The 26,569-nt window shown below is 46.6% G+C and overlaps 1 protein-coding gene across 5 annotated transcripts in view; it reads left to right on the forward strand.

Annotated features, from left to right (window-relative positions):
- The window catches only part of LOC122377391 (calbindin-32-like), a 40,183-nt gene that overhangs the window by 6,542 nt on the left and 7,072 nt on the right, over positions 1–26,569 (forward strand). For 2 of the 5 annotated variants that reach the window (XM_043357350.1, XM_043357347.1), the window contains exons 2-11: positions 3,450–3,607; positions 7,868–7,953; positions 9,417–9,506; positions 9,881–9,967; positions 10,967–11,023; positions 11,787–11,870; positions 12,195–12,250; positions 13,089–13,134; positions 15,161–15,175; positions 25,376–25,432. In XM_043357350.1, coding sequence (XP_043213285.1) covers positions 3,451–3,607; positions 7,868–7,953; positions 9,417–9,506; positions 9,881–9,967; positions 10,967–11,023; positions 11,787–11,870; positions 12,195–12,250; positions 13,089–13,134; positions 15,161–15,175; positions 25,376–25,432 — 735 coding nt within the window. In that variant the 5' untranslated portion in view covers position 3,450. Of the gene's footprint in view, positions 1–3,444; positions 3,608–7,867; positions 7,954–9,416; positions 9,507–9,880; positions 9,968–10,966; positions 11,024–11,786; positions 11,871–12,194; positions 12,251–13,088; positions 13,135–15,160; positions 15,176–25,375; positions 25,433–26,569 lie in introns of all 5 variants that reach the window. The other 3 variants (XM_043357351.1, XM_043357349.1, XM_043357348.1) reach the window with 2 other exon arrangements.

Consider the following 26,569-nt stretch of genomic DNA (forward strand, 5'->3'; position numbering starts at 1 on the left):
TCAGCCACTGGAAGCTGGTGATAGGCACTTTTCAAATCCAGTGATGTAAAGTATACTGCGCCGGCGAGTCTTTGTAGACACGTGTCCATACGGGGTATAACCTGGACCGAGGGGGTTGTTATGCTGTTCAATCGTCGGAAGTCTCCACAAATTCGGATTTGACCCCCATTCGCGCGTTTAACCAGAACCAGCGGAGAAGCCCACTCGGACTCAGATACTGGCTCCAGCACCCCTTTAGCCACCAAATCGTCGAGCTGTGATTTGACCTCCCCAGCTAGATGACCTGGTACAGGTCGAGGACCCTGAAAAACGGGTGGGTGGTCGCCGGTCAGAATTTTGTGTTCGGCGACATGGGTGCGTCCCAGTCCGGTGAAGACCTCCCGGTACTTTGTGAGCAGGGCCGAGAACTCTGACTTTGATGGCTCCTCCAGGTGTGCCACAGCTTGGTCCGGACGAAACTCTGATTCGGCGACTGCCCCATCACAGAACTCGCTCTCGTCCAGTGACTCAAAATCTGCGATTTTTGTTCCCTTGTACAGCGTGACGGGTTTGTCTGACAGATTGCTGAGCCTGACGGGTACAGTATTCTGTTTCACAGTGACGGCTAAACGTGCCACACACAGATCCGTTGTGTCCGCGAATTCTGCGGCACGCTCCACCATACCGGTCAGCCCCCGCTCACTGTCACACTCACCTTTACAGCACAGTGTGTGAGTAGGCTCGGTAACTCGGTCGCATTTTTGTACAGATACGTTAGCGGACAAAATCATCTCGCTGCTGGCCGGCACCACAATCGTGCGACCAATTATCACAGCCCCTGTTCGCCGCCACTGGAGATGTCCCTGGTCCCCGGATCGTGGTCGAGCCACCATAGGTACCGTCTGCCCCTGTACGGTCATTGTCCCGTTATAAACGTCTATAATGGCCCGAGAAGCTGTCAGGATATCTGCACCGAGCAGACAGGGCTCGCACAGGGTCGTGGCCACATACACACATGTGCGTTGTGTAAACAATCCCAGCTGAATGTCCACATATGCACGGCCGATTATCCCGGGGCAGAGTTCATTATTAGCCAGCTTCACTGGTCGTTCCGGGGGCAAAAGATGAGCGTCATCGGCCAACAGCTCTCGTCGAATTACGGTATTATCGGCACCGGTATCGCACAAGGAGAGACAATCTCGACCATTGACGGATATGTGAATGTACCGACCTGGTAACGGTGTTTTCGCCTCCGGAGCTGTTGTCGTGGTGTGCCTTACTGCTGCTGTTGCGGCGGCGGCGGCGGCTGCGGCTGCTGAGTCGGCAGCGGCTCTGGCCGCGGCGGCGGTGCGAGTTGCGGCGGAGGCGGCATCCACTGCGGCGGTGACGGCTGCAGCAGCCGCTGCTGCTGCTGAAGCTGCTGCTGCATCGACATTGGCGTCCTGTCGCCGACATCGGGCCATGACAGAGGGGCCACGGTCGCTGATCTGGTTGCAGTCTGCCTCGGGCCCCTCGGGACAGACTGACGGCCGTTTCCCAAGCGCCCACGAAGACGGCCGCGGACACGGGGTTGCATGGCCGGTCCTCGGCAAACCGTGCTGAGATGGCCTCGCTTCTCACACCGGCCGCAAATATCGCTGCGGAATGAGCAGACGTTGCGTGTGTGACCCGTCAGACCACAGACGTAACAGGTGACAGACGGGCTTGCGGTTTCCTGTCGTGCAGATGTGTCGGCGGTGCTGCTCTGGGCTCGATGCACCCCGAGCGGCTCCGGCCTCACCGACAGGTCGGCTCGTTCGAAGGCTCGGATGCGTTCCACAGCTTTCTCCAGATTGTCAGCACCGTCCTTGATGAGGTCACGCTGGTACACAGCGGGGAGAAGCCGCTGGAGGTGAATCCAGGTCATCTGGTCCTTGTGCACCTTGTCGGTGATGGTGGGGTAAGCCAGCGGGATCAGCTCCCCGAGGGCTAACAGGGTACGTCCCACATTACCATTGTAGCACACAGCCTCGAGCTGGCGTGTCGCTACCAGAGGGTCCGGTGTCCCTCCTAACAGTTTCACGACGTCATCGGAAACGGATTCGAGTGTGACGGGCGCGGAGATGGCGGCGGCTTGGCGCACACAATCCTTCACCTCACCAGATACGAAGAAGCGTAAATTCGTTACAAGTTTCTCGGCATTCCATTTCTTCAGGCGTCCATATACGCAGTAGTCTTCCAGCCAGTTTTTCCACTGCTGGACAGTCCCAAAGCTGAACGGTGGAATCGTCGGGAGCTCGGACATCTTGAGAGAGTATCCCACCGCTGCCACCACTGAAGTGGGTTCGTCTCGAGTCGGTATTTATGCTTAATCGTTCGTTAAATTATCATAGTCATGTAAAATGCTTTTTACACGATCGTTATATATTCCAGAATCTCAAACTCCATTTTCCACGAGATCACCAGCCGCATTCATTTTCTTTAGCATCACGCGGCCTATTTTCTCACATGCATCTTACTACGGGGATGCAAGTCAATATCGAACCCATTACACATTCATCGATTATATAACCCATCAGTATTTCGTTTCTTGTCAGCGCAAGCCTTTGAGCAATAACTGATGCCAGTCATGATTTTGTGCACCACTTCCAGCCAAAAAATGACCTGTCCGTATAGAAAATATTTCCTGAATCAGTATCGTGGCAATTGAAAACGAACGCGAATCGTAAGTTCTTAAGGTTATCAACGCAAACAAAGCGATTGTAAGAAAGAACAAGTTCGAACTGAGCGTTAGTACACTTACTTGTTGACAATTTGTAAACTAGCAATGTCCAGTCAAAGGCTAGTTCATCAACAAACCAGGGGTTGTTGAACCGACAAGGAAACGGCTATGCCTATCCAGAAGTTGGTAGGTTCACAAGGCCCAGACTAGTACTCAACAAGGTGACGCCTATGCGAATTGGAACCAAACTTGTAGACAAACTGTTAGTTTGTTGGCCAACACGCCTGGGGTTGGTGAATCGACAAGGTGACGCCTATGCGAATTGGAACCAAACTTGTAGACAAACTGTTAGTTTGTTGGCCAACAAGCCTGGGGCTGGTGAATCGACAAGGTGACGCCTATGCGAATTGGAACCAAACTTGTAGACAAACTGTTAGTTTGTTAGCCAACAAGCCTGGGGCTGGTGAATCGACAAGGTGACGCCTATGCGAATTGGAACCAAACTTGTAACAAGGAGCCAACTTGTAGATTTGGTTTACAGTGTACGATAGCGGCAATAAGTGAACGACGTTCAAAACGTTGTAAAAGATAATAGTGAAAGTAACTCGGTCGTTTCAGGTCATATCACTAAACAAAAAAATATATAAGGTCACGTTCATGAATTTTAACTCAATTTTAGCATTTCCTTTTATTAATTGGCTCGCAACCCGTGACCTATCAGATGGAGTATTTAGATGGTGCAATAAGGCCCTGCACTGCGCTGTTGCAGAATGAGCACCCAGGCCGCCACCGCCAGTCCCTCCAGCAGGGTGAAGCTGGACAAGGCCAACAACTTCATGCGCCAGTTCCGTGACGCCGAGAGCCGGCAACTGAAGAAGCTGACGGCCAACCAGTTCATGGAGGTGTGGAGCCACTATGACGCTGACGGTAAGCTGGCCAGCTACCCTGCACGATATGATCCTGTGTTACAACTATTCGAGAAATCATCGGGTCATTTGCGATTCTGATCGAACTTTCTGATAATCTATAGGTACTAACATACAGGTATACTCATGCATCCTATATCCATTGTTAGACCAAAAATGCTGAAGCCTGGTAGTTTTTTTTACGTAATGCACTTATACGAAATAGTGACTTTCCCCAAAGTGAATCGCAGGTTTGTGCTTATTCCAATATTTTCAAAGCAACAAGTTCTATGGACAGTATAAGGGGAGAGTGGCCATATTGCGCCACGTTAACCCTATTAGTGGCAGGCTCCTGGCTACCCCTAGGTATATATAGTGGCAGGGGGGGGGGGGCTGTTTACGACCCCCCCTTGATATCTCGAGATCTAACGGGCCGATTTTCAAAATTCAAACGGCATTCGATTTCGCTCAACGTGATCTACATTTCTAAAAAATAAAAATTAAAAAATGTCAATAGGGGGGGGGGGGGGGTAGAGGGGGGTAAAAACGGGCAAATTGCAGATACATTTTAGACTGTTTATCACGGCCAGGTTTCTGAACCAATCTTAACGCAACTTTTGCCGATCGATAGAGAATGAACCAGGAATTCACATGGATCCTAAAAATATGCATTTTCAAAAATCATAGGCGGATACAGATCATTGAGATTGGGGGTATACAAAAAGTATAGTAAATAAGGTTTTTGTTGGTACTGTTTCTAAAAAGGGTGGCAATGGTCTTGTTATGTTACAATTTTCTCATGAGAAAACGACTACAATTGTATTGGTCATGCATAGGCGGTGTCAGGGCACCTATGTTGGGAGGTAAAACATAACCCCCCTTTTTGGACGCCTGGATCCGCCTATTATAGCAAAAACGTGTCAAAAGAGGATGCACAATAACTTTGTATATGTTATCACATGATACCTTTCATTCAATGTTCGTAAAACTGGTGTATACAGTTATAATACATCAGCATCGTGATCTTCGCCCCAAATGACTCGCTTCACGAATAGGACCCCCCAATTCCCAGTGCTCTGGAGCCGCCCCTGGTAAAGGTATGAACTTGAAATTTGCAGGGAATGTGCCCAATTTAGTTTTAGGAAAAGTCAGAAAATTTCAGCATCGTAGCTTTAGTGGTTTCGGAGATATTTCCGAAAAAAACCTGAGGGGTGGATAAAAACAACCCCCCTGCCACTAATAGGGTTAAGCGAAACTGGCTTCAGCTTGGAATACAAAGACAGCACAGGTTAGTTGTTTTCACATTATATTTAGAAACCTTTTTCCTACCTTTTTTAGACACTAATTTATCGCATACTTCAACTCATTAGCCAGACACGGTCTTTTTTTTTTGTCGAATGCAATTCGAAAAATGCGGTCACACCATGGCGCAATTGAATTCAAATGCACCCACCACAAATACATGCATTAGCTATGGGCTGTAAAGATAAGAGTTATAAGTAGGTAAGGCGTTGTATGATGTGTCATTAGTTCATTAATTTACCATCTGTTTTTATAAATTTTATTAGAAGTGCACAGTGACCTCAAAATGTTTGTGGTTTTGTCATCTGCCTACGCCTTTCGAATATTAGCCATCATTATTAATGTTACCCATTTCATGAACATAGTAGCCCGGGTGTGGCGCATTTACCCCGGTCGCATTTGAAAAAACGTAGTGGTGTGACAGAACATGGCGTCCCTATTCACCGCAGCCACAATCTCTTGCATGGAGGTGCTCAAATCATTCAAAATTAACCATCTGTCCGAAAAATTAGCAGCACATGTGTCTAACCATTCACTAAACCTTATTTTACAGCTTTGAAGAATGTTTTTTCGCTAAGAAACCCCAACATTCAAACAAAATCGTTACTTTAGCTCATGCTGCCTTACCTCTGCCAAGGTTCCACCGGAAAAGGAAGTATGATCGAGGTGGGCAACTTTTGCAACCACCACTAGGTACTTATGGTGTGCCAATATTTCTGGAGCTTGGGAGGACGCATTTATCTCGCGGGCGCAATTAGGGTACTCTCCCCTAAGTCACACGCACATCTGAAGTGCCTCGGTAAACACCATTTCTGAGAAGGATGCTTTTCAGCAATTTCTCAGCAGCAACCCTCGTCAGGAAGAAGGGTGCCGCCGCCGTAGTACGCACATGATTGTAAAAAGTTTCCGCTGCGATATGCCAGATAATGACGAAATCCCATAGCAATCTTCGAAGACCATTCCGTACGTTGTTTCTGAGCAAGTGCAAACGAAACCGTGATTTTATTTTTGCGAACCAATTTCGGTAAGACGATGGAAGCCTCTCGATTTATCAAAGCGATGCTAGCAAAGTGAGCAGAGAAAACATTATATTCTAATCACGGTGGAGGCCCGGGGGAGCTGGTCACTGGGTCTTCACTTCTTTGAAGACGGCGCGGCGGCGGCGGCGGCGCTCAGAGATATCGGACGGAGACGGTGAAACTTCACAGGGTCATCGACAACAGGCTGGAGATCGAATCGAAAGTGTTTAAAAGTGCCAATACTTCCCGCAGGACAGTGCTATAACACCTAAGATACCCGATGTTGGCTGTGGTGGGCTTGCGCTCTGCAGAAACGCTTGCGACAGGCGGTTCAACGCGAAGGATTAATTCTCTAGACTTCATCGATCCCGATCGGTATTCTTGTGGGGCTGCTTGGGCGCTGCCTTCATTAACATGCCTAACGGAACACAAGGAGCCTCAAGGACCTCAAAGGTGTGGTGAACCAGGCGGTATGCCCGGGGCTGTTCGTCGCGTCCACGCGCCGCACTGCCGTTGAGACTGCACGCTGCAGGGTGCAGCCTCCACGCTGCACCTTCGCCGTGCTTATCAAGCCTCGAGAGGAACTGGGGTCAGGTCATCGTCTAATCCTTCATTCATTCGGCTGATAATTCGGCTGATTTATTTATTTATTTGTGCTTTTTAAGACCCATATAGGTATACCGTTCATTTTTAATTAACCGGCGCCCCGCTGTGGCTCCTGGATTTCCACGCCCTGCTAGGGGTGTGTGTTTGAGTACCCGCCCCCTTGTAATTCGGCTCCTAGGCCACGTAGCGACATTCTGTAGACGGTGTTCGAAAGGGAATAGAAAATAATAAAGAAATTACTTCGGTCACATTTTAGGTGAGTTCAAAGTTCAGGTCACCGGAGATCATCGGAGGCAGAATTTCGCCAATTTCCAGGTCAAACTTAGTCAAGCTTAGCAAAGGATGGAGCTACAGCGTCGCGGAAAAGCGCATTCGATAACGCCTTTTTAACGCTCTTTGACCTAAGGTCAACGGTTTAGCCTGCGGGGAGCAAAAACTGCCAAAATAAACTTCTTACGGAAACAGTGCTTCTGCAATAACTTTTCATTCAAAACTTGCACGAGCTTACTTTTAGCAGCTTCGTGTTCCTCTCGTCGAGATGCATCGAATTAACTATGAATTGACCTTGATAGGTCAACTTTAAATTTTGACCTCAGATCAAGGTCATGACCTGACAGGAAAAGGTCAAGTTACAGATCAGTCGATCCGTATCGTCGAGTCGAGCGCGTCTATGGTGTTACATGCCTCTTTCAAAAGTTATTAGCGAAAAACTGTAGTGCCATTTGTGACCCGAGATGACCTCAGGGACATAAAAAGGGGTCACGGGTGAAATTTTCCGTTTCAGTGTGTCATGTTTACTTGTAATTCAGCCTTTGAGTGCTTGGGACGACGTTCGTCGAAAAGCGGCGCCCTTCAATTTTCTCCCATTTAGGTACTTGCCTATCATGGGAGGACTCAAAATTGATATGATCTTAGGTGACCGACATTAAAATTCCGAGGCATAAATTTCGCACATAATGCTGCTCTTATCAATTGCTGAACGTTTTCAAGTGATCCGTCACTCGGTGTAGCTATGGCAAGTATTGAAACTTTTTTTAGGTGAGGTCACTTGACGTAACCTGGTGACCTGATTTTGAGAGACCTTAGTCGGAAATTGTCACATGTGCACAAAAAGATGTCTGATAAGGTGTGTCAAAAACGGCGGCGTTCCACCCCGCCATTTTTGATATATCTGCGAAAAATGCAAGGGGGTGTTCAAACACCCCTTTCCCAGCAGGGCGTGAGCTAATGATTCTGATTGACGTCTTAATGTTGACGAATTGGTTAACAGTCAAGCTCTTTTACATAACTCGAACACGTTCTTATCGAGCATCAATGCAGCAAGGGCAGCAATTTATAAAAGTATCTGGTTTCAGGAAACGGTTTCATCGAGGGCACCGAACTGGATGGCTTTCTGCGAGAGTTTGTATCCAGCGTCAACGCCACCGACTGCGGACCGGAGGTCAGTCCACAGTCACACCCATGGAAAATAGCGCCGTACACTGCGCCGCTGTCGTCTTTTATTTAATTTAATTAAATAGTATCACACAATGACGTGTTTGAAATATGTGACATTCGTCTACCTACATTTCAACGAAACGCGCAGCATGATAACTCATTTCAATTTTTTAATGTGGTTTTCAAATACCACTTATCTACATCTAAAATTTCATCACCCGTCATTAATTTTATATCTGCTTTAATAACCCTCGCCCGGCCAGTGTCTTTTTCATAACGCAGACGGCCACGGGAGGACGTTCCACCCGCTAAAGTTCTCACGTCCGTACAAGTTTGGTGAGTTCAGGTCAATATTTGGAATTTTGGAAGAATAAATTAAAAAGATTCGCTAAAACACGTGAAATAAGTGTGATTTCGGTCTTAATTTGACGATTTACGGGTTTTCGTGACCTGGTGACCTTACCTGAGGTCACTGGGACTAAAAATGCTCGAGACATGTGTCAGATAGATGCCCTAAAGATTGTCAGAAATTTAGTGGTGCTACGTCCACCGTGTTTACGCAATTTGCAAAAAGGCTGTGTGTGTTATTCTGATATTGCTAAATTATTTAAATTTTAACCTGGCAACGTACCAATTTCGGGACCTGGTGACCTGGCTTGACAGGACTGAAGCTGGAAATTTTCAGAAAATGTGCTTAAAGGATGTTCCATAGGATATGCCAAATTTGGCGGCCCTACGCGCCGCCATTTCCGCTACGTACGAAAAACCTTATGGAGGTTGCATCAACCTCCCCCGCCAAGCGAGGGTTAATCAACATTGACGTGCCAAGTGCGATGTAACATAGAACACGCCAGCTTGAATTTGGTCACTGTACCAACAAGGGAGCATTCACATTCGAGTGGGCCTACCATGCTCGGAGGTCGGCATGGTTTTCATGAGTGTAAACATTGAAACACAAATGGCCCCTCTGAAGGGGCGTTCGTGTCTGTAACGGGTGCCTGGTGAGAAGTCATTTGTGGAGTGGGGGAGGGGAACTCACAGAATTAACGAGCTGAGTCATTCACCTCGCCCAAATGCGACTGTGGGTACGTAAAACATGTGGAGATACTTCAAAGGGGTGCTCATGGGTAAATGTCCTAAAAAACGGGGTGCAGTGCTACCATGAAGGGGGCTAGGCGCCTCCTTCAAAAATGACGTGTAAATTATTCCAATGGAAAAAGCGCAATGGTGACACTCCTGAATTTTATTTTCACGTATTCCACTAGGTATAAGTTGCATGAACGTAGTCATTTTGATGCGTCATTTTTATGTCGTCGTGTCACGTCTATCACGTCTCAAAACCACGTCTATGACGTCTTCACATCAACCTCTCAGCTCGTTTCGGAGGGAAAGTGGAAGGTACCCGGCGTGTCAGTCCACCATGTGATATTTAGTGGAGCTCCTGTGACAGACAGTGGGTTGTTTCAGGTGGTCTCAGACACCATGCTGGCTGAACTGAAGGAATGTTTCATGGAGGCGTACGACGACAATCAGGACGGACGCATTGAGATCAGAGAGGTGAGGTCGATAAATCGGACCACAGGAAATGGAAGGAATGCTAACGGCGCTTATGCTGTTAAAACTTTCAAACGTTTAACGCAACATAAGGACAGACGCACCTGAACTGCATGCATACACCTGAAAGCCCGATTGATGTCATCGTTATACAAATGTAAATTATACAGTTATTGTGCCGTCTATATAATTACATATATGCCGTCACGATCCTCAGCTGAGTTATATGCTATCCCGGCTATGTTGTCTACTCACTGTCCCCTGTACTGCCTATGCTATTGTGACCTCAGATCTCCTCGAGACGGCTATCAGCTATGTGCCAGTATATAGGTAGGATACACGTCTCCCAGTTGACCCTGACGTTGACCTGTTTGCAGCTGGCTCAGCTGCTGCCCATGGAGGAGAACTTTCTTCTGCTCTTCCGTTTCGATAACCCCCTGGAGTCCAGCGTTGAGTTCATGAAGGTGGGCGATTTAATGTGTTTGTTTTTTTTCTAGAGGCTTTCGAATAAATTTAGTTTGATTTACTTTAATTTATTGGATGAATAAGTCATACAATCCACATTTTCTGCATGGAAAAAATCCAAACTGAACGTTTTCTACAAATCAAAGTGAAAAGAAGCACTTATCGTAGCGGGCTAAGCCCACCGATTAGTCCACTTGTGTCCTCAGCCGCGGGACCACCAGCGTCGGTTGGTATCATGCTGTGACCTGTTATCAAAGGGGGGGGGGGTCGCCGGTGCATTATGGGCCGTGGCGTCTAATGTTGCGCTGCATATATACTGACCAAACAAACAAGCCTGTCGGATAGTCATGACGATAAACCACACCACCCCTAGTCGTGTGACCCGCTCTGATGGCCGTGTTCCTAATAAGACCTGATGTAATCGCCTCCCTGTAATATACATACACCCTATGCTAGCCTCGACAATCGACATGACTGGACAATTTCTGCATGTTGAAAGAAATGCTTTGTCATGACGTCAATAATTTTTTTCCGAAAACTACAGCTTCGGTGCACTTAAAAGGAGTGAGAGGAAAAAGATAAAAAAGAAGATAAAACCGAATAGCGAAGGGTGCTTTTAGAGATCCAGCCCTATTAGAGATGTTGTGGATAATACGATATAACATAACGTTCAACACAAAAATCAACAGAGGTATTTTGCTTGCGTTCCTGATAGCGCGTGCTGTCTTCGGAGGAGCCCCCAAAACACATTTTCTTATGCGAGTTAACCCTTCATTCGAAGGCGGTTTTACTTTTACTACTGCAGGTTATAATCAACACCTTTCTTTCCTATATATAAAACTTATATTACTATAATAATAACAATATGCAACATAGCAAAGATACGTAAGGAGACCACGGTATCGATGACAGTGTAGTAATGGCTAATGCTGAAGTTGTTGAAATAAAAAAAAACAACAAAAACTGTCCGCCAGTGAAGTACTGTCAATTTCTTCCAGATATGGCGCCAGTATGACAAGGATAACTCGGGCTACATCGAAGCGGATGAACTGAAGGTACTGTGCGCAGCTGTTCAGTTCTTGAACCCTTCTACCCTCGATCTCATGTGTAATGTTCGTTTGGTCGATTATTCCTAGATCACCTGTGCAGTGTGCAGTGTGTGATGTGCAGTGTGCTATATGTGATGTGCAGTGTTCGCTGTGCAGTGTGCAGTGTGCGATGTGCAGTGTGCAGTGTGTGATGTGCAGTGTGTGATGCGCACTGCGCAGTGTGTGATGTGCAGTGTGCAGCGTGTGATGTGCAGTGTGTCATGTGCAGTGTGCGCTGTGCAGTGTGCAGTGAGCAGTGTGTGATGTGCAGATGTGTTAAGTCTGAGATGCCGGCGCCACTCGATGTTGGCCACTACCATCCGGTTGAACTGTAAGTGCGGCTTTAGTTTCGTTCCGGGCCCCGTAGACATGGCAGTGACCGATGGTGAAGCGACAGGACACTCTCATCCCTTCCGCACCCCCAGCTGCAGTCGACCTCGCCTTATTTGGCAGATGAAGACACAACCGCATCATTCTTATTCAAGTAAAATTAACTCGATTTGTTTAATCTTATGTTTTATTCACATGATCAGTTACCGGCACTGGCTAATTTGAATTCTTTTGATATTTATTATTCTTATATTATACATTTTCACTGTAACCTAAACACAAAATTCCTTATCAATTAAGATAAATGGCCCCTAAGACTCCTAAGAGGTTATGAGTATTTCACTCATAGAGCAAAGTTAACAACTTTTCCGCTGATTGTTCATTTCTATCGCGCTCGCAGGCCTTTCTCCGTGATCTTCTCAAAGAAGCAAAGAAGTCTACTGAGGTATCTGAAGACAAGCTCATCGAATATACAGACACCATGGTAAGCAAAGAATTTCGTCACCTATAATCTGAAGCCTATGTTATGCGCCACTAATGTTAGCTCGAAGCTTTTATGCTAAGATAGGTAATTCTTCATTAGTTATCACGGGCTATTAGTTAAACAAATGACGCAAATTTGCGTGGTTTGGCATCTTCGAATAAAAGAGATGCGCCGCTAGCGCCTTTATATTGAATATTTGAGTAAAATGAATGCCCATTTTCTCATTTCATGTGATCACAATAATATAAATATTTTATTGCTATTGCCGGAACAAAAGAGCGCCTCTGAGATTCCATAACTGACCTCATTGTCGTCCTGTTACAGCTTCAAGTATTCGACGCCAACAAAGACGGAAAACTACAGCTCTCCGAAATGGCAAAGTAAGTTACATGTGACAGTGATAAATCAATATTTAGAGATGCATGTAAGTCAAAACACCTCGTGTTTTTTGGCATATAAAGCAGTCGTATAAAGCGGATACTGACTCTCTAAGCTTGATTGTCACTTTGATCTGACGACTTCCCACTGTGACCAAATTCTGGCTCGCATAGTCTGGTCAGCTAATTTCGGTTAAAGGGACTATCCCACCTTCTAAAATGTTGTTAAAACCAGTTAAATTGTGCCCGACTTTATAGATTGGATGACCAGGAACACGGTTCTGGCATTTATTTTTCATTAAACATCTTAGGCTTCCCATATTCCAAACACAAACTTTCAAATATGTGACGTCACAGCCCAGAAATAACTCCTTCCCCAGGCCACATTACTGTCATAAAGCTGATTCTTTTTACTCTGTAGGCACCACAACAAAGTTCAGACCAAGTTTCAAGCGATTTTTCAACGAAAAAACCCATTTAAATCAGAATGACTAAACGAGGTGACGTCACACTAACGGTCGCTCCATGTTGAAGATAGGGCCTTGTACAAGGCCCATTTTCAAATGAAAGGAACGAATTTCTTCAACACCAAGAGGCCGCGGGGGTTGCAACCTAGATAGATAGTGGTTTCTGAACCTCGCCGCAAACTTGGCTATCTCAACTCAAACCCCATGTTAAAGGTGGGATAGTCCCTTTAAGATGCGCAGAAAATTGAGCGAGCCCTGCCTGATATCCACCAGCGCTTGCTGTGCCCAAGGCTGTATAGGACGATATGTAACGATTGCGCAGTGGAACGTTCCACGAGCGGACAAGTCATTAGCTATGCATGTATTTTTTTCAGGTTGTTGCCAGTAAAGGAGAATTTCCTGTGCCGATCGGTATTCAAGGTAAGAGAGGTAATGAACTGGTTGTATTTTTATCAATTTACGATGTAGCATGATCTTACATCTTCTTCATTCCGACAACATTGTTTCATTCTCGACAGCAATGGGGAGAGGGCTGATGCGACCCCTCGAGCCCCACCCTCTCGTTTTTTGCCTCTATCAGACGCAAGCGATGGGAACATTTGCCTGTTTCTCTTGGCTAGAGCTGACTGACCATAGGCTCCTCATTTTACTGTACATATACTGGTGACCTCAGGTCCACATAATGTGGCTGCCTTACCGGAAACTTTGCTAAGGCTATTTGTTTTGCAGGTAAAGCTCAATTGTTGTTGGCTGGGAGCCAACTCATTTATTTAGACAGCAGCCATTTATTTAGGCAGATTTTTACCGGGCATTAATCGGCACAAAACGAGTTAAACAATCCGAATCATACAGATTTGAGCTTATGTGACGAAAACCGTTTAGGTTCATTTATAGATGCAGTCAGACAGGTTTTATTGAGCCTACTTTGGTTGCTGCTAATAAGCCGGTGTGCATCCAACAACATGCTGAGCAGTAGAACAAAACGCCACGGATTCGTATTCCACCGACTACTCTGGAGGATGACGCCATGTTTTTTTTTTATTGATGGGAGCATCAGCCCACCCCCTGTCCTGACGAGGGAAATATAACACATTTACGCACTAGCAGCTACATAAATGCGAGCTGAGCGTCGCTGGCTGTATTCGCCTTTGCTGTTTTTACTATGACTCTGTGTGAGCAGCGACATCACCTAACGTGTGGGCAAGTCTTCAGGGAGGGTGGAAGGTGCTTATGTGCATCAAGACTGAGCCATAGCTTGCGCATCTTGTGCCGCTTGCAAAAATTTACTCATACTATCAAAGGTATTGCCATTTCTAAACAAGAATTACTTTTGCAATTTTATGCATTACTTGTATGATTTTATACGTTTCCATTTATGTTCTGAATGGATTGCTTCCAAATTCTACTGGAATAAACGAGATTAGGAATATAAATGTTAACGAGATTCAATCAACGAAAAAGTGCTCCTTCCCCAGTCATTAGATAGACACCCAGCGATGGTCACCCTAAGGACCAGGCGGATGATGATGCGCACCGAACAATATCATTCCGAGACAGCTTTTTATCCCACCGTTCTCTACTTACATAATGAGAACATTCGTGATGACTTGGTGGCTGCGTCCAACGACAACCAGTTTGCAGCGGGGGGACATGAGACAATCCCCTGGGACGTCGAGCATTTATAAACAATGCATGTGCTGACAGAAATTGAACAGGCCGGCGCCAATGTCGACCAACACAGATGTCAACTGCCAGACCAAAATCGCGGTCAAAAGCCACTAATAAGGCTAGCCAGCATAGGCGGCGGAACGGGAAGGGCACCGGGGCACCGTGTCCCCCTTTGATTTCGGCATTTCAACGTTAGCCCTATATGGGCGTTGCATGGAAAGAATGCGACCAAAAGTCGGCAGTGCCCCCCTTTAATTGAAGGTGTTCCGCCGCTACTGCTAGCCAGTAACTATAGGTACTGACACCAAGATATCTACAATAATGTGAAAGTGATGCTCATTGCTCATTCAAGTTCCCGTTTCTGCTTTGGTTTCTCTATGCAGCAACTTCTGGAAATATTAGTGTAGAGCCCTCCCCCTTCCAACTTTAATTCAATGGAAGGTTATTCAGTGACTACCGTCTACCATCCAATCGTTGTCTCTCTGTATATAGATTGCGAAAATATCACATCACGGTGCACGTATAATGTTTATTGTAATTCTTAAAAGTGTATTACCAAACGATAATAAAACCTACCCCAGGCTGCAATTGACAAGAAGGTACATACCTATCTAACCATATTTTCATAACAAATTAGATCATGTATGTACTTACCTACCGCAGTTTTAACGTTGCAGTCGCTGCCAAAGGCGCAGCTTATCCATTGCCACTCAATGATAACGATAAAATGCCGCTGGTAGGAGATAGCGCCTGAAATTAACGCCTGTTCCTCATTCAGGGCGATGCTGATTGGGTAAGACGCTTGGACTCTGATGCTTAGCTGTCAGTTTTGTGGTCCAGTTTCTCACGCGCGCTTATTGCATAGTGGTCCATAGTCAAGTAGTATATAGTCTAGATAGTAGTCCACGTAGTCCGTCCATAAATATCCACAGCAATTGAAAAAACGAATGCTATCTTCACCATTTGTTTTAGCGTGCTAATAGGCTCATCGATCCTGTAGTTGACAGAGCACATTACGGGCTTCAGAAGAGTGTCGCCGAGCGCGGCGGGATGCGGGACTGGCGGTGAGTGAGGCGCTAACTGAGCCCAGGGACCGTCCTCTGCCCTCCTCTGCCCTCTCTCCCCCCGGTGTCGGATCGTTCGCGACCCAGGCGGCTGGCCGGAGCCTTCCTCCCGGCCCACTGAGCTACCGTGTAACGCAGTAAAATAACTGTCACTAGGAGACAGGAGTGAAAGGCGAAGACAGAAGTGGCTGCGCTTTGCGATATAATGGACACTGACGGAGCCAGAAGACGTGCATTCAACCACGACTCGTCCGTAAATAGCGAAAATTTGGAATGCAGTTACCCCTATAGGCACACCCGTAGCGCCGATGCATCGTATTGTATACCTATCGTCCAACTACCTGAATCCGCCAATGGCAATGGAACAATAGGGGAAGTTGGGGGAACGCCGAATACTTTTTTTCTGACGCCTGTAGCACGCAACGTACACTGTAAAAAAAAGATTAGCACCCTTTGGGTCATAAGTCAGAGTTCAATTTTCAGTACCCCGTTGGTGCTTAATGTATGCCCCAAATGGTGCTTACTCAAGAGCCCTAGATGCTAGCATTAGCACCATCTTGGTGCTCAACTTACACTCCAAAGAGTGCTTAGTTCAGAGCCATAGGTGCTAAATAGGTGCTAGCACTAGCACCGTTTTGGTGCTTTGGTGCTAAATTCACGCACCCAAAGGGTGCTTCATTAAGAGCCATATGTGCTAAATAGGTGCTAGCACTAGCACCGTTTTGGTGCTTTGGTGCTAAATTCACGCACCCAAAGGGTGCTTCATTAAGAGCTCGGGTGCTAACATTGGCACCGAAGCACCCTACACTGTAAAAAAAAGTTTAGCATTTTGGGTTCTAACGGCTGCTATTCGTAGCACCTTTTAGCGTCAAAAGAACCCTACGACGTATTTACAAAGAAGCATGGTGCTAATACTGTGCTAATGATAGCTGACATTCCCATCAAATATTATAAGTTTAGATCACCTATTCTTCTACTGAGCTTAACGTCTACTTCTGCTAGTACCCAGTCCATCAGTGAGTGCTCTTTCAAGCTGGATTTCTAATTAGAACCATTTTAAGTGTTTTAGAAGTTGGTAATGCTGAATATGGTGCTTACGTTAGTATCACAATAGAACCGGACATGCTTACAGAGGAAACAAATTTGAAATTGGCGCCAAAGAAAGTAGCTAAGCCCTGCTTTACAAATCACTGGGAGTCTTATCACCAGCCCTTTAGCACGTTTTGACGGCGCAGAGCGATATGCGCATGCGCGTGCCAGCTGTTTCCGGCCACGTGTTGCGCCATTTTAGTGGAGTCCGTTGGTCGTGGTGGGAGTGTGTGCACGTGCTCCGGTATATGAAGTGAAATGAAGTGAAGTGAAGTGCTCCGGGCACATGCCACCGAGTGATAGCTCTGGAATGATAGCTTAAATCAGCTATTATCGGTGGAATCCGTCGTGCGTGGCATGGGAGTGCGTGCCCCTGCTCCGGGAGGCAGTGAGGTGGAGGGAAGTGCAGTGCAGCAGTGCAGTGAAGTGAAGTGAAGTGCTCCGGGGCCGGGTGGTACATGAGCATTTGCCACCGACACATGCCACCGACACCGACGTTGATCGACTTTGGTGAGTCTGACACGTTGTATCTTTTGACATTATCTTATTGTTTAAGTGCTTCATATTCCGACTTTGGCAAATCGCGCTTCTTGGTCTGAAGGAAAGTTGTGTTGTTTGCGAAAATAGCTCCCAACAGAAAAAAATCTTGGAACTGATCCAGTTTTTTTTTTTTTTGCTCCAGGCATGGGGCCTGGTCAGTTCTTCCGTCGACTACCACTTATGGAGGACAACTACGACAACAACACGGGGTCTCCGGTTCCGTCTATCACTAAACGCCGTCTGGTCGTGGATGAGGTCGAACTTATGGCCATGAACGGAACGTCGGTTCAACGACCCCCCCCCCCCGCCTCCCCCAGTCGATCTCGCGTTAATCGTCGGTCACTGCGAGTGTGCAGGTATATGAGCGACCTTTCGTTATTTCCCGTGCGTTTGTTTGTGTATATATTTACATTTGTTTTTCATGCAGATGATATGAAGTGTTAATAAATGTTCCATTATTATTTTTCAATTTTATAATGTGTTGGATGCTTGAAAGATGCACTTACACGGGAATATTGCAGAATGCAAAACACAATCATTGAGACTTGTAGTTATCACTTATCTAGGATATAACCTTTTTGCACGTCTTTTCGGCCTTACACAATTTCCTTTTTGGTAATTGATTAGTCCTTTTTGCAGTAACTAGTGAAAGTATGTGCTGCTAAAGAAAGCAGTTTTTGCGAACTTTTCATGCAGCAGCTTTACCTAGTATAGATATTCTACTTTCAGCCCCAATGCTTTCGTTAGCATTATTCTACTTGTCGTGGGGTAACAATAGCGCTAAAACGGTTCATATGTGAGTGCGGAAGGTACTAACTGCATGCTATTCTTAGCACCTTTTAAAGTTTAGCACCGCTAGGGTACTGAAAATTGGTCTAGCAGGTGTAGGGTACTACATTTAGTGCACGGGTGCTAAACAAATATGGGTACTTATATTAGCACCTTGATACTAAACTAGATCTCAGTTAAGTACGAATAAAATGCTTAGCTTAGCACCGCTAGGGTACTGAAAATTAGTCAATTGAAAAGTACCTCTATGGTGCTTAACTTTTTTTACAGTGTAGCATGCGTCTAGCACCCAAAAATGTGCCGAGTTCAATTTTCAGCTCCTAGTGGGTGCTTACTGCCGTATGGTGCTACAGCGTAAGCACGTGCTAAGCACATGGGTACTTGACCGACCTTCTCGAGCCTCTGGCGGAGGCCGGGACTTTTATTCGGAGCGGAGAAAACTTAGACGCATTTTGAAGAGTGGCGGCGAGGGACGTAGCCGCCGGCCGCGAGCCGAGCTAAATCGAAAGGAACATTGCGATTCTTAAAGCCTACCTCATGCTGCAAACACGTTTAGTTGTTAAGTTGTTTGTCGTTTATTTATGGTAATGGACATGACGTATGACGGTTATTAGAGTTAAATTTAAGCACAAGCGTAAACTTCTTAATCACAAAGCACCTTTTTACAAATTAAAAAACAACAACAACAACAGAATATCAGCACGTCCATGCGAACAGTGCCACAGGGCCGCTCCCCTGGCATTACAACATAAGCTGATAAATCACAACATATCGGCGCCGCTATACAGGCTGCGGCCGCCGCCCTAAACAGCCACGTCTGCCGTCAACCATGCCCGTAATAGATAAATGGAAAAATATGCCATCTGCATTCTGCAGTCTGCACTGTCTCTTTCACTGTGAAGATTATAATTCTTTTCATTAGCCATAAGTTATCTGTCGCCTATCTGGTAAAATGTCGATAAAACTTTGCCTTATCAACCCTAAAAAGGTGTGGAATTACATCCATTATTATTCATAGCACGACAGCAGGTCAGTGCAAGCCCACCTTAGCACTCCGACAAGGCTGGAAAGTTCCCACGCAGCTCCTCCATTGATGCTCCTTTTCAGACTTCAGACTCGGTCTTCATTTCAGTTAAGACGACACCCACTTCAGTATTGTCACTCACGAATACCCGTATTCGCCTACAAACGACCAACACCATCACTGTTTCTATCACTGACCGCACGCACATGGACCAACCAACCCGGCCGAGCGCTCCCGCACAACTGACTTGACAAATGCAAATGGCGTCGCGAATCCCGCGCGCTTTCTGAATTCGCTGCTTTTTTTCGTACGACGTAAGCACCCAGATGCTGAACAAGCAAACCAATTAGCACCGAACGGATGCGATGTTCCCGCCAAAATCGATGAAGCATATTTTGGGTGCTTTCATCAGCTCTGAAGTTTGATCATGGTGCTTAAAACTGATGCTTAGATTAGCACCATCCGTGCGTTGGTGCTATTCCAAGCATCCTTGAAGCAGGGAAGTGCTTCAAGTGCGGGCAAATTGTCAATTTCGGAGCTTAGACAAGTACCTAAGAGTCTTAGACTGCTAAATGTAGAACATTTTAAGTGCAGGTTAAGCACCCAGGGCTCTTGTTCCAGAACCGCAGCATCCGACTAGCACACCGGGGTGCTAATCTTTTTTTACAGTGTATGACAACATAAGCCATTCTTGTTGGCGTCATTCGAGAGGCCAGTCGTTTGCCTTTCAAACATACCAGGCGCATTTGATGAATTCGCATACCGTTAAGCACACAAACTAAGAATATCAAAGAAGTGACTTTTTCGGCGTTGCCCCGGACTGCGGGGAAAGCCGAAAATGGGAAAAATGATCTACGGGGAATGCCGACATTGATATTTTGCCATTTTATCTCAAACTTTATCCAGAATTCATCAAAGCTGACACGCGTTTAAGATCTCGAGGACGCTTGGTGCACACTGGAAGTTATAATTGTGTGATATAATAAGAAAATGCCAGGTAAATCATTCCTTATAGGTAACAGGCCGTTGTGTCGGTTGAAAGTGTAATTTGTGTGACTAAAAATACGCGTTGCTATTCTACAGCAGTAAAGTCCACGTAGCGTGCTTTAACGTGCGTAATTGCACGTTTTCGGCATTACCCCAGCCAGCCATACTTTCATTTGCAGGCCCATTACTTTTCAACGTGCTGTATAAATTTCAAATAGGCAGCACATTATGCAGACATGCTGAAGATTACTTGACCGAATTGGCCAGACAAACGGTAGCATAATGCACGGGCGTAGGAACGTCATGAAAAGTGGGTGGGCCACCCTGTCAAGGGGCCTCCTTTTCCAGGGGGCCTCCTATTTTCAGGGGCCTCCAACTTTTGCCTCGTCCTGCTGGCTGCTTTCAAGTATGACCTCCAAATCTAGCTTCTGAGGTCGGGCAGATGTACCCAGGGGCGTAACCGCTTAAGCGAACAGTGCGGAAAGTCCGCACCATTTTTAAAACTTATTCCCCCTCCGATTTTTTTTTAGAATCTATTTGCCGCAAACGGCGCATGACCCCTGAAAACCCTTACGCAAATGTCTTCCTCGTTTCCCAGGTGCCCCCATTAGCTTCATAGGCGCCCTCTTAGGCATATAAGCGCCCAATGTATAGTCATCAGAGACATCCCTATGTCCCACAGTCGCCCCGTTGTCGCATACAATGTGCGCTTATCATAGGCGTCTCTCTTTTATGGACACTTGAAGGCGCCTCTCTTTGCCATGCCGGCGACCCTGTTTATGAATGCACCCCCATGACATTGATCAATTGCAGTCGCAGACCTCTATTGCATGTGGACGCCCATATATGTAGGCCTCAGAGGCACCCCTCTTTCGCATTGAGGCGCCCCTATGGGCTTCATAGGCGCCCCTCTATTGCACGTAGGTGCCTTACTGTCTCAGAACCGCTCCCATTTGGCATGCAGACGCCCATCTTTCGACGGAGGGGCCGCTGTGGTTCTTAGAGACGGCATGTTGCTCCCAGACGCAGATGGGGCTCTCGGAGTCGACAGTGTGGGACCTTCAGTCGCTGATGGGTGCCTGCCAGATGTGGACCCTCGGAAACGCCGGTATGGGGCCCTCAGAGATGCCGGTATGTGGCCCTTAGAGACACCGGTGTGGAACCCTGAGATACTTCAGTGTGAAGCCCTTACAATTGCTGGTGTGGAGCTATGAATGCGCTGGCAGGGACCCTCCCGCCTTAACATTAGATTTGAGTTGAGATAGCCAAAATGGGGTCCCTGGCTCACAATTACCGGTTTCGGCACTCACAACATCGAGAAATGCCTTAAATCGGAAATATTGAATTTCAAAATTGCAGCATTTTGATTCAGAGGGGCTAATGCTTAGGAATACCCCTCTGAATGTGTGACGTCAGCGCAGATATCTAACGATTTTTAAATGTTTGACTAAAACGTTTTGTAGCACGCTGTGGTATAGGTATGCTATTTGCGCGCAACATCTGCCGCAAACGCCGCACTTCTAAAATAAAGTCGCTAGAAACAGCGGAGATCCCAAAAAGTAAACAAAAGTAAAAGTCTAATATCTTGAAAACCGGTGAATATTTTTCGGTGAAATTTGGTAGATATTCGTTTTCGCTGTTTCTGAACCGAGCGACATCACTTTCATGCCAATTCATAAACTTTTTTGAAGGTGGGAGGGTCCCTTTAAATCCCTCAGAGGCCGGTACATGGACATTAGAGCTCAGTGAGAGCTTGTGTGGTGCCTTCAGTGGCCTTGTGGAGCCGTCAGACATCAACATGGTGCTCTCAGGAGCCGGTGAGTCCTCAGAGTCACCGGTGTGGGGCCTTCAGAGCTCCGAGATACTGGTGTGGGACCCTCAGTGGTGTCGGTGTGGGTCCTTCAGATATACCTATAGAGCCTTGAGATGCACAGGTGTGGTGGCCCACAGAGGCGCCGGTGTGGAGCCCCCAGAGCCACCGATATAGGGCCCTAAGAGACACTAGTATGACCCTCAAAGGCGCCGCTGTGTGGCGCTCATTAACCCGCGCGGGGCTGGGGGGGGGGTAAATTTTACCCCCCCCCCCTCGCGAATATTTGCAATATCTCAAAAACGGCGGCGCGCAGCGCCGCCAAACTTTCAGTACTTTTTCTTACATCAATTTGACACGTTCCCTGAAAATTTGAGCGAAATCCGTCAGAAAATTTTTTGAGAAATTGACGTTTTAGTGACGTCATGTTCGCCATTTTCGCCTCAAAAACGGCAAAAGTTCAAACGCCGCTAACATCTTCATTTTTAAAGGAATCAAAACGTAACAAAAAAGGATATACGTAATTCTACTTTGTCTATCAAATGGCCATCTCGGTTTTTTGAAAATTTTGGATTTTGGCCCAAATTTTTCAAAAAACTGACTTTTTTGGGAAAATAGCTATAAAATCCAAAATTTTGGGTGTATCGAAAAAACGGAATATATGTCAGAGAAGTGGTCTACGTGCACCTACATACCAAGTTTTAGAAGAATCGGTTCAAAAATGTGGGAGTTATTCAAAATTGTATGACGTCACGACACACAAAAATTTTGAAAAATGACTTTTTTGGAACTTCTAGACCTCGTACGGAAACAAAAATAGCACCATTCGATTCGCCGTGAAAAACTGCATCAGATAGACACCTTTTTAGGCCTTAACAACCAACTTCAAAATTTGACCTCACTTGACCTGACCTTGACCTGACCTCGACCTGAAATTCATCCAGAGGTGGTCCATATCACTTATTGAGTGTGCCTATTGAATTCTATGAGTAAAATGACCCATAAAACATGTGTCGCACATGCCCTTTTCTATATTTTGTTTTTGGTGACCTGACCTGACCTGACCTGACCTTGACCTTGACCTCTGAATGATATTGTATGCAACGAATATTGTCTTGGTAGCCTAAGAACACGTTTTGGGCGATCAGTCTCAGTCCATGACTCCATTCTTCGGCAACTACCGTGCATGGCCGATACTGTAGGAACTTGCAATTTGTACCCTTGACCTGACCTTGACCTTGACCTCAAACTTAAAATTAAGTACATTTTTTTAGTTGTTCGTGATGAGATCTTTCGATTGGCGTTTGAATTTTCCAAATCGGACCATTAGTTCGGGAGATAACAGGGGGGTAAAATTTACCCCCCCCCCCAGCCCCGCGCGTTCGGCTGGAGACCCCAGCCCCGCGCGGGTTAACACTGGTGTGGAGCCATCACAGGCGGGTGGAGCCGTTAGAGGCCGGAAAGGGCCCTTTAGATGCCTACAAGGAGCCTTCAGAAGCCGGCGTGGCGCCCTTATGGGGATAAGCGTGTCTACTTAGGAGCACTTGAGGTGCTCTCATGAGCTCTGTGGGGCCCTTACCGAGCCGAAATATGGCCACGGCCAGTTCCCGCCGCATGGCTCTTCGGACTGTCATTCTCAGGGGCCTCATCTGCCTAGTTTGAATAGAAGGGCCTCTCAGACAATCAGTATCATGGGCCTCCTCTGGCTAGTATAAATAGAAGGGCCTGTTAGACCATCAGTCCTAGGGGCCTCTTCTGGTTAGTATAAATAGAAGAGCCTCTTAGACCATAAATCTCAGGGGGCTCCTGTGGACAGTATAAATAAAAGGGCCTCTCAGACCATCAATCTCGGGGGCCTCCCTCGAAAAGTGTAAATGTGGATAGCTGGCCCCCTCAGATTCATTAGGAGTGGACCTCTCTGACTATCAGTCTCAGGGGCCTCTTGTGGCCAGTATGAACATAAGAGCCTCTCAGACCATCGGTCTCAGGGGCCTCTTCTGACTAGTTTGGATAGAGGGCCCTCCCAGACCACCGGTTTCAGGGGCCTCCAGTGGCCAGTTATATGAACAGAAGGGCCTCACAGCCATCAGCCTCGGGGGCCTCTTCTGACTGGTGTGAATATGAGGGCCTCTCATACCATCAGTCTCAGGGGCCTCTTCTGCCTGGTGTGATTACAAGGGCCTCTCAGGTCATCAGTCTCAGGGGCCTCCTCTGACTACAGTGTAGATGGATAGGCCTCTTCTGACTATTGAGGATAGAGGGGCCTCCTCTGACTAGTGAGGGTAGGGGGCCTCGGCTAGACCGCCAGTGTCAGGGGCCTATTCTGACTAGTGTGGATGGAGGGGCCTCCCAGACCACCAGTCTCAGACCTTTGACTAATGTGGATAGAGGGGCCTCCCAGACCGCCAGTGTCAGGGGCCTCCCCAGACCAGTGTGGACATTGGGGCCTCCTCAGATCCACTAGGGCCTCTCAGGCCATCAGTCTCAGGGGCTTCGACTGACAAGTATGAACAGGGGGCCTCCTTGGATCCATCACGGCCCCTTGGAGTCCGTGCGTGGGGATTCGTGGAACTTATTTTTACCGAGTTTGTTTATTCTGGAAGGTTACGACGTCCTCTCATATCGAGACGAGGGGCCTCGAGTAAAAAGTGGGTGGGCCAAAAGACATGGTTGGCCCCCCCACCTCGAAAAGTGGGTGGGCACTTGCCCACCTGCCCCCCCCCCCCCCTGTTCCTACGCCTATGGCATAATGAGTAACAAATGCAACTTCAAAGGCGCATGTAGTACAAGGGAAACGTACCTTGAAAACGCTCTTGGCGCCCTCACAGCCGAAGTTTTCCGAATGACGACTCGTAACAAACATGCGATAATTGTAGTTACTTAAGATTCAGAGCATCACTGACAGGTGGCATTCATGTCGTACAGTTTTCGAAATATCTCGAATTTCGGCTTTGCCCCAACTCCGGCATTGCCCCAACTTCCCCTATAAGACAAATAACGCGGAAGAAGATACATTTAATACACATTTCATCTGTGTTAAGGTCATTGATAAGAGAAAGAACAGCTCCGGACAAACTATTCGTACAAAAAGACGGACGAGGTTGAAACAATGCTCGAGTAAACGGTACGCTTAGCGTGGTATCCTCATACCAATGCATCTGCAGCTGTATGTGTACCTATATGTATGCATGTATGTAGTCATTCGTGTGCATGTTAATGTTTGTTTGTGCCAATATCCGTTTAAATTGCAGAACCCGAGTATTCGCATGTAGGTGAGGTGTCACTTTTGGTACTTTTTGGTAGTCACGAATGACGAACCAAATTTAAGCAATGGCCAAAATAGAATCACTTTTAGAAAATGAAATACTCCATGAGTTCGGATGAGATATAAACAACGGGTTAAATCATGTCTGGTGTTTCCAGTGGTTGGTAAGCGCAATCTTTCCGCTGCAGTGTGAATATGCTTTATCAAGGGCGATATAAATAAACGGCTGAGTTCCGTCCGGTATAAAGGACAAGAAATGGATGGTGTAAAGAAATACGAATGTCCTTTGGTTATTGTTCAGTGTGTTCACGTTCAGCCTAAGGTGTTTGTCTGCAGCTTTTTTATTTTAATAAATCTTATAACTGACCCCATTTCCCGTTGAGCCCCTTATCTGAGCCGCATGACTGACATTTTCCAATTGTCAGGGAGCCTCCAAACTCACCCGAGATGACATCGAACGAGTATTTGCGCTCTACGACAGGGTGAGTCCAGAGCGAAGCGCTCTCAACGATTCAGTTTAAATGAAATGGGTTTGATGGAACTTGGAAGCGTTCTCGGGAACACGGTATCTGATGCTCTAACTGTAACTACATGCCATTTATTTTGTTGCAGAAAGGAGCGAGATAGAGTGCAACGTTAAGCGTACACGTTTTGCTCGAATATGGTCACAAGGAACCAATGTCTCAGTTATGAAACCATTAACCCTATTCCTGGCGGGCTCCGCCGGGACAAGAAACTGGCGGGGGGGGGGCCGATTCGGCCCCCCCCCCCCTGAGATCTCGAGAACGAAGCAAGATAGCGACAAGCGGTAAACGGCATCGGATACGCACGGCCAAGATCTACAATTTTTACTAAGGTCATTTTCAGGTCAGGTCAAAGATGACGTCACAGGGGTCGAAAAAGTCAAAATGGCGGCGCTAGATATGGAGAGAGTTTTTCTCGAATAACTTTCGAATTAGTCAAGATAGGAACAAGCTAAGGGCATCATCGTGATCCTCTCGTCAATCCGCATCGAATAATATATATGTTGACCTCGAAAGGTCAAGGTCAAAGGTTGACCTCAGGTCACGTGACCTCGAGGTCATCATGTATATCATTCGATGCGTCTTGACGAGCTGAACACAATGAGACCATCCACGCGTCTGTATCTTGTTCCTGTACGGAGTTATTGGCCAAAAACCTTTGGTGACCTTTGATGACGTCACATGACCTCACAGCTGCCCAACAGCAAAACAGACCTCAAGGTAGTGAAGGTTGATCGTATATGAAGTCATGTATGGTATATGGGGACATTCCGACCCGTTTTAGTGGTAAAAACAGGGAGTTGATTTTTCCCCCATTGACTTATAATGGGGAGGTCGCGAAATTGACCTGACCTTAGGTCACCGATATCAAAATTCCGAGATATACAAATTGCACATACTGGTACCCTAACTAAACCCTGAAGAGAAGAAATTGATCGGTCAAAAACTCTAGCTCTGGCGTGATTGCAAACTTTTCTAAGGTAGGGTCACCAAACCGCCTCTGGTGACCTGACCTGAGGTCAGATCAACTCAAAATTTTCAGACATGTTGCGTAGAAGCCTTTTAGGAAAAGTCAGAAAATTTGAGCTTCCTAGC

This window comes from Amphibalanus amphitrite, unplaced genomic scaffold, assembly GCF_019059575.1.
Source record: "Amphibalanus amphitrite isolate SeventyFive unplaced genomic scaffold, NRLGWU_Aamphi_draft 000044F_arrow, whole genome shotgun sequence".
In the NCBI taxonomy this organism is placed as follows: Eukaryota; Metazoa; Arthropoda; class Thecostraca; order Balanomorpha; family Balanidae; genus Amphibalanus; species Amphibalanus amphitrite.